The 8,158-nt window shown below is 34.2% G+C and overlaps 3 protein-coding genes across 5 annotated transcripts in view; all 3 read left to right on the forward strand.

The window, feature by feature from the left end:
• The first annotated feature begins 1,579 nt into the window (after positions 1–1,579).
• LOC104823936 lies at positions 1,580–2,459 on the forward strand. 3 transcript variants are annotated; one of them, XM_010555732.1, is made up of 2 exons: positions 1,580–1,948; positions 2,033–2,459. In XM_010555732.1, exons 1-2 carry the CDS (start codon positions 1,607–1,609, stop codon positions 2,252–2,254), a joined length of 564 nt encoding a protein of 187 aa, XP_010554034.1. In that variant the 5' UTR covers positions 1,580–1,606; the 3' UTR covers positions 2,255–2,459. The 3 variants fall into 3 exon arrangements, with proteins under 3 accessions (XP_010554034.1, XP_010554035.1, XP_010554036.1); XM_010555733.1 differs by having other exon boundaries at positions 2,093–2,459; XM_010555734.1 differs by having other exon boundaries at positions 2,102–2,459.
• Positions 2,460–3,947: 1,488 nt separating this feature from the next.
• LOC104823938 lies at positions 3,948–4,827 on the forward strand. The gene is made up of 2 exons (XM_010555735.2): positions 3,948–4,310; positions 4,390–4,827. Exons 1-2 carry the CDS (start codon positions 3,969–3,971, stop codon positions 4,615–4,617), a joined length of 570 nt encoding a protein of 189 aa, XP_010554037.1. The 5' UTR covers positions 3,948–3,968; the 3' UTR covers positions 4,618–4,827.
• A 1,123-nt stretch (positions 4,828–5,950) lies between these two features.
• Positions 5,951–8,158, forward strand: part of LOC104823939 (uncharacterized transmembrane protein DDB_G0289901) — a 2,775-nt gene continuing 567 nt past the window's right edge. Inside the window, 2 exon segments of the mRNA XM_010555736.2 lie at positions 5,951–6,408; positions 6,510–8,158. The exon segment at positions 6,510–8,158 is cut by the window's right edge and continues 4 nt beyond it. Coding sequence (XP_010554038.1) covers positions 6,043–6,408; positions 6,510–8,158 — 2,015 coding nt within the window. The 5' untranslated portion in view covers positions 5,951–6,042.

Here is an 8,158-nt window from a genome sequence, read left to right on the forward strand (position 1 = left end):
AATAATAAATTTAATTATAATTATTTTTATTGTAATATATATGCATTAGTAATGATATATATATATATATATATATATATTGTAGTTATGTGTATATGTGTTTTATTAATTATAAATAATTTTATTTTTAATATATATATATATATATTTGTATATATATGTGAATTTATATGCATATATTAATTTAAATACATGTAGATGAATATTTGGACATTTAATAATATTTTTGAATGATGAGTGAGCAGTTTTTTGCTGAGTCAACAGTTGCATTTGTTTGATTTGGAAAAAATGTAAAAGTCTGGGTATTTATGTGGGAATTTTGAAAATTTTAGGTATTTATATATTTTATAATTCGGGTATTTATTTGGGATTTTTGTAAAAGTTCGGGTATTTTTATGTGATTATCCCTTATATTTAATATAAAGTTTCGTAATTATTATCATTAATATTTATAATTTTTGAGTTTTGTTTGTGACTTTTTAACATTAAATTTAGCAATTAATATAATTAAAAAAAATTATTTAATATTTTTATAAAAATAAAAAATAAAAAATTATTTTGTACAGAGGCTCAGAATCCATCAGGACGGATATATATATATCCTACATACCATTTGTTTTCTTTATATATCCTTTAAAGTAAATATACACTTATATTTGATCCCAAATAATAATAAAAATACAGTACGCTTATGTCCTAGAGCAAAAATAACAAACAAATAGAGCATATATCAATATCCCTTTTATCTAATATTAATCCGTTGGACATTTCATCCATATAAAATATTTATTTTTTAGATAAGAAAAATGACAATATATCAAAAATATCTTTTCTAAGATATTTTTTTTACTCCTCTAAATTCATAATTTTCTAAGAAAAATTGTGCAAAACGAAATTTTCTAATAAAATATAAATTTGGTTTATATATAAAACTTAAAAATCATTAATACAATATATATTTTCATAAAAAAACATAAGAGGATAAAAATAATAAACAATAAATTATGTATTTCTTCTTCATAGTAAATTTCTTATATTGTATCATTTAGGTCTTATTTATATGGACATACACTAATTATACGATCACAATCCGTCATTTGACAAAAATATTATCGATTTCCAAAATTTATATATCTAGGGACGTGAAATCTACGCTCCCAAGGATCGTGTGAATGTTTTGTTTAGTATTATCTTGATATGATTTGGTTTGATACGGGTCTCTTGAATTAGAATTTCTCGACTATACAGATTCAATTTTTATTAAGATTTCTCGATTATCTTATTTATGTTAGATTCGATTTATATTTAAAAAAAAAATATCTACTTTTTTTAGAGATTTTTTTATTTAGATTGTTCTGTTATTGTTATATTTATTTAAATAAAATATTTTTCAACCGAATTTTAAATTAAATTATAGATAAAGTTATATTTGGTTTCAATGATAGTTTTTTACTATTTTTCATTGTCTAAATGATTCAATTGCCCTTGAAAATATTTGTTCTATTGTTTAAAAATAGACACTTTAGAGGTCCTACGCAACTATATAGAGAGACGAAAAACCCAAGCAACATTCATTCCCCAACAAGTACTTTTTCCCTAACACAAAATGGCAAGAACTGCTCTTTTGTTTTGCTTCGCCGTTCTAATAACTTCGACGACTCTTCTCGATGCCTTCTCGCCCTCCTTACCCGCAATGAAAGTTCCCGAAACCGTGAAAGATATCGAGCCTTATACCACCGAAGTCGTGAAGAAATTTTTGGCCGATCTCGAGAATAAATGTCCCAAAACACAAGAGTTTAAAGTGTTTTTCGAGAAACTCAAGACTTCCGCTAAGTACGTTTTCCCGATCACCAAGGCTCTTGGGACGGAAGACTCCAATGTGAAAGCTAGCGACATCTCTCAAGCGTTCTCGGCTTTCTCTAGGGGAGAATACGGGTCGGAAAAATCGGTATGTAAAAAGTATTTTGTTAAGAACTAAATCTATGGCATGAAAACCTAAGTTTGAATTCTTATCATATAAATATCGATGAAGACGATCATGAAACGAGAAGAATTGGAATCCATGAAAATTGTTAACTCTCTACAATCGAAGTTTGGTAAGGTTGTGAAGAAGGGCGATGGATCGACGAAGCTTACAAAAGAACAACAGATAGCAATCAAAGGCGCAATCTTGCAATGGGAAAAATCGGCTACTCGAGACGTGAAGATTCTAGTAAGGAGAAGCATATCTCCACGTAACCCTCGAGATGGGTAAAAAAGAAAACGAATTAATCTCTACCGCCGAAGAGGCATGGTAAAATGACACACTGATCATCAAATGTATGGTTTCATTTCGGTTGTAATTATATATATATCTCAAGTCAATTATACACCGATTTGAACTAGTTTTAGTAATGTATAACAACATTTACAATGTGTATTTCTTCTTTTCAATGAATTTTTTTGTGTCATGTGATACATATTTCAATCCTAATTATCATGATTCGAGATAACAACTTTGGTATTATTGTTCATTATCAATGTAAAGATTGACAAAAAAACACTAATGTTGTAAAAACAAATTGAATTCAGACAGAGATATAGAGATATGCTCAAGTTTATTTTATACCAAAGTCTTAGATCCATTTTGTTATTGCAGCCAAAAGCATAATAGTGAATGAATGGATATTCAAGTTCAAGAATCTCTAAGGATTCAAGATTTGCTTTGATTGCATTGCAATGGTTAATACATAATCTCCTTTCAAACTATTACAATGAGAATTTTACAATAATATTACATATTATTTTGATTTAATTTTTTCCTTTCAATATTTATATTAATTATATAGTATATCTTAATGTAATCATATATCTTAGATAAAAATTAAGCCTCTAATAATATTCTCTATTCAAATATTTGATACTTTGAATTAAACAGTGGTTATATATATATCCTACATGCATGCCATTTTTTTCTTTATAAATCCTTTAAAGTAAATGAAAATGTATGTTTAATAAAAAAATACTAAATATTAAATATAGTATAGTATGTGTATGTCTTAAGCGGAACAAAAATAACAAACAAATAGAGCATATATCAATATCCGTATTATCTTATATGAATCGGTTGATCATTTCATCCATATAAAATACTTCCTTTTTAGATAATAAAATGACAATATATCAAAAATATCTTTCCTAAGATATTTATTTTACTCCTCTAAATTCATAATTTTCTAAGAAAAATTGTGCAAAACGAAATTTTCTAATAAAATATAAATTTGATTTATATATAAAACTTAAAATCATTAATACAATATATATTTTCATAAAAAACATAAGAGGATAAAAATAATAAACAATAAATTGTGTATTTCTTCTTCATAGCAAATTTCTTGTATTGTATCATTTAGGTCTTAGTTATATATACATATTATACATACATTAATTATACGATTACAATCCGTCATTTGACAAAAATATTATCGATTTTCAAAGCTTATATATCATCCAAGGGATCTAGGGACGTGAAATCTACGCTCCCAAGGAGCGTGTGAATGTTTTGTTTAGTATTATCTTGGTGTGGTTTGGTTTGATACGGGTCTCTTGAATTAGAATTTCTCGACTATATAGATTCAATTTTTAGTAAGATTTCTCGATTATCTTATTTGTGTTAGATTCGATTTATATTAAAAAAAAATATATACTTTTTTAAGAGATGCTTTTATTTAGATTGTTCTATTATTATTACATTTTATTTAAATAAAATATTTTCGATCGACTTTTAAATTAAATTCTAGATAAAGTTATATCTGGTTTCGATGATAGTTTTTTACTATTTTTCTTTGTCTAAATCATTCAATTCCCCTAAAAATATTTGTTCTATTGTTTTAAAAATAGACATATTAGAGATCCTATATGACTATATAAAGAGACGAAAAACCCAAATAAAAATCATTCCCCAACAAGTCCTTTTTCCCTAACACAAAATGGCAAGAACTGCTCTTTTGTTTTGCTTAGCCATCCTAATAGCTTCGACGACTCTTCTTGATGCCTTCTCGCCCTCCTTACCCGCAACCAAAGTTCCCGAAACCGTGAAAGATATTGAGCCTTATACCACCAAAGTCGTGAAGAAATTTTTGGCCGATCTCGAGAAGAAATGTCCCAAAACACAAGAGTTTAAAGTGTTCTTCGAGAAACTCAAGACTTCCGCTAAGTACGTTTGCCCGATCACCAAGGCTCTTGGGACGGAAGACTCCAACATGAAAGCTAGCGGCATCTCTCAAGTATTCTCAGCTTTCTCTACGGGAGAAAACGGGTCCGAAAAATCGGTATGTAAGAAATATTTTGTTAAGAACTAAATCTATGGCATGAAAACCTAAGTTTGAATTCTTGTGCATATAAATACAGATGAAGATGACCATGAAACAAGAAGAATTGGAATCTATGAAAATCGTTAACTCCCTCCAATCGAAGTTTGGTAAGGTCGTGAAGAAGGGCGATGGATCGACGAAGCTTACAAAAGAACAACAGATAGCAATCAAAGACGCAATCTTGCAATGGGAAAAATCGGCTACTCGAGTCGTGAAGATTCTAGTAAGGAGAAGCATATCTCCACGTAACCCTCGAGATGGGTAAAAAAAACGAATTAATCTCTACCAACATTTACAATGACACATCAATCATCAAATGTATGGTTTCATTTCGGTTGTAATTATATCTCAAGTCGATTATACACCGATTTGAACCAGTTTTAGTAATGTGTAACAACATTTACAATGTATATTTCTTCTTTTCAATTAATTTTTTTGTGTATCATATGATATATATTCCAATCCTATTTATCATGATTCGAGATAAAAACTTTGGTATTATTGTTCATTATCAATGTAAAGATTGAAAAAAAATTATAGTTGTAAAAACAAAGTGAGGTAAGAGAAATGTTTAAGTCTATTCAATGCCAAAGCCTTAGATCCATTTTGTTATTGCACCCACAAGCATAATAGTGAATGAATGAAAATTCAAGTTCAAGAATCTCTCAAGGATTCAAGTTTTGCTTTGTATTGCCTTGCAATGTAACATACATAATCTGCTGTCAACGTATTACGATGAGAATTTTACAATAGTGTTACATATTATTTTGATTTAATTTTTTCCTTTCAATATTTATATTAATTATATATATATATATATATATATATATATATATCTCTTAATGTAATCATTATCTTAAATAAAAATTAAGCCTCTAATAATATTCTCTATTCAAATATTTGATATTTTGATTTACTGGAAATAGATGTTTAATAAAAAAAATATTAAATATTAAATATAGCATAGTATGTGTGTCTTATACGGAACAAACAAATAGAGTACATATCAATATCTATATATCTATTTTAAGCGGTTGATCATTTCATCCATATAAAAAAAATTCTTTTTATAAAATAAAATATAAATTTGATTTATATATTTTAGAATGGAGATGACTTTTATTTTGGGTTTTTAGTTTTAGTTTTTGGATTTTGGTTTTTAGTTTTTGGTTTTTGACTTTTGGATTTTATAATATTTGAAAACTCAAAAAAAGTAGCTTTTGGTTTTTCATTGATTTTTTCACTAAAATGACTTTCCAAGTTTTTAGGAAAAGTAATTTTGTAAAAACTTGAATGTTGTTTTTTTTTGTTTTTGGATTCTAAAAACTCCAAAAACTCCTACCATTCAAGGCCTAACTTAAAATTAGTCAATAAAATTTATATTTTCATTAATAAAATTAGAGGATAAAAATAATAAACATTAAAAAAATGCGGAGTGATTGAACAAGTCATGTGAATATATCCGGAGAACAGGAGAAACACTAGGCTCTTCGCAATTGTCTTAACCTTTTAATATCCACCAATTTCTCCTAATCACTTCTATATTTAGAAACTTAAACATCTATATAAACATGATTAAGAACCCAAATCAAACTCACTCATTCTCTCTTCATCCATCGTATAAAAAAAACCAAAAAAAAAAAGACAAAAACAATAAGACAAAAAAAAAACATTCTCGTACTAAAAAAAAATGGCGAGAATCACCTTGTCGTTATGCTTCGCCTTCCTGGTGGTATCAGGAGCCATTGTTGCAACATCAGGAACCTTCCTCCTTCTGCCGCATTACCTGAAGAAAATGCCGAAATTCTCGAGAGACGTGGAGCCATTCGCTTACAGAGGGATTACCAGATACATGCGCCGTCTCGAGAGGGGATGTCCTGCAACATCTGAGTTCAAGATGTTCTTCTCCAAGCTCCAGGAATATATGAACGCCGTCAACTCAGTCTCCTCCACGTCTGGTTCCATGGACATGAAGGCCTTTGAGTCCCACATGAAGGGGAAAGCCGAGGGGCTTTACAGCGCCATGTCTCGTTTGTCTGGCGGCAAAACTGGTTCTGTAAGAAATCTAGTTCGTTGGGTTTTTTCTCTCCCTTACATTTGCATCTTGTCGGAGAGATCATTCGGTTTACGAGTTTTTTTTTTTTGGTGGGTGAGTAGGCAGATGTGGCGAGAATAATAGAAGCGGTGCAGAGCTTGGTGAAGATATTGATAGAGCAGAAGAGGAGTGGTTCTTCTAGGCTTTCGATTGAGCAACGGCAAGCGATTCAGAGTTCGATTTTGAAATGGGCGCAAGGCATCGGTCAGTTCGTGAGCACGGCTGCGCAGAAGAACGGAGGAAAGTCCATTGATTTCTCTGCCACTTTTTCTCGTGGTTCTGGCAGTGATGATGATGACGATGATAAGGACGATGATGATGACGACGATAAGGACGATGATGATGACGATGACAAGCGTTCCCGCGTTGCTGGTGGAAGTTCAGGTGGTTCGAGTTCCGGAACCGGTGGAAGCTCTGCAACTGGAAGCTCCAACAGCGGCTCCTCCGCCTCTGGAAGTGGAAGTTCAGGCAGCAGTTCTGCCATTGAAAGTGGAAGTTCCGTAGGAGGTGTTTCCGGCGGAAGCTCCAATGGCGGCTCCTCTGCCACTGGAAGTGAAAGTTCAGGCAGCAGTTCCACCATTGGAAGTGGAAGTTCTGCAGGAGGCGCTTCAGGTGGAAGTTCCACAGGAGGAGCTTCCGGTGGAAGTTCCACAGGAGGAGCTTCCGGTGGAAGCTCTGACAGCGGCTCCTCCGCAAGTGGAAGTGGAAATTCAGACAGCTCTTCCACCACTGGAAGTGGAAGTTCAGACAGCTCTTCTGCCACTGGAAGTGCAGTAGGAGGTGCTTCCGGTGGAAGCTCTGACAGCGGCTCTTCCACCGTTGGAAGTGGAGGTTCCACAGGAGGTACTTCCGCTGGAAGTTCCGACAGCAGTTCCCCTGCCAATGGAAGTGGAAACTCTGACAGTTCCGCTAGCGGAAGTGAAAGTTCGTCAGGAGGTGCTCCAGATGGTCCTAGTTCTGTCACCGGCGGTTCAATTTCCGGCTCAAGCTCCCTCAGCGGTGGCACCACTAGTGGCTCTACCACCTCGGCAACTTCACCCACTAGCTCTATCGGTGCAAAATCCCCAACCGGTTCTGCCACTGGTGGAAGTTCCCTTAGTGGCGGCTCAGCATCCAGCTCAAGCTCTCTCAGCGGCAGCGGCAGTGGTGGCTCTACTTCATCATCCACAAGTTCACCAACCAGCTCTGCCATCGGTGGAAGTTCCCTAAGCGGTGGTTCAGCCTCCGGCTCAACCTCCCTCAGCGGCAGCACCACTAATGGCTCTCCCTCCTCTGCAAGTTCTCCCACCACCTCTGTTGGCGCAAATTCTCCAACCGGCTCTGCTACCGGTGGAAGTTCCTCTAGTGGCGGCTCGGCCTCTGGCTCAAGCTCCTTCAGCGGCAGCGGAACTAGTGGCTCTACATCATCTGCAAGTTCACCCACTAGCTCTGCTAGTGCAAATTCCCCAACTGGTTCTGCCACCGATGGAACAGCTCTTAGCGGCGGCTCGGCCTCTAGCTCAAGCTCCCTCAGTGGTGGCTCAGCCGGCTCAAGCTCCCTCAGCGGCGGTGCCACTAGTGGCTCTACCTCCTCTACAAGTTCACCCACCACCTCAGTTGGTGCAAATGCCCCAACCGGTTCCGCCACCGGTGGAAGTTCCCTCACTGGTTCTACCTCCGGCTCAACTTCTCTCAGTGGCAGCGCCACCAGCGGCTCTACCTCTTCTGCAAG

This window comes from Tarenaya hassleriana, unplaced genomic scaffold (genome assembly GCF_000463585.1).
Source record: "Tarenaya hassleriana unplaced genomic scaffold, ASM46358v1 Cleome4, whole genome shotgun sequence".
NCBI lineage: Eukaryota > Viridiplantae > Streptophyta > Magnoliopsida > Brassicales > Cleomaceae > Tarenaya > Tarenaya hassleriana.

Excerpts from the sequence above, each read along its gene's own strand:
- LOC104823936 (XM_010555732.1), top strand. The coding sequence starts at position 1,607 with ATGGCAAGAACTGCTCTTTTGTTTTGCTTCGCCGTTCTAATAACTTCG. Across the intron at positions 1,949-2,032 it reads AATACGGGTCGGAAAAATCG|ACGATCATGAAACGAGAAGA; the intron begins GTATGTAAAAAG and ends ATATCGATGAAG.
- LOC104823938 (XM_010555735.2), top strand. The coding sequence starts at position 3,969 with ATGGCAAGAACTGCTCTTTTGTTTTGCTTAGCCATCCTAATAGCTTCG. Across the intron at positions 4,311-4,389 it reads AAAACGGGTCCGAAAAATCG|ATGAAGATGACCATGAAACA; the intron begins GTATGTAAGAAA and ends ATATAAATACAG.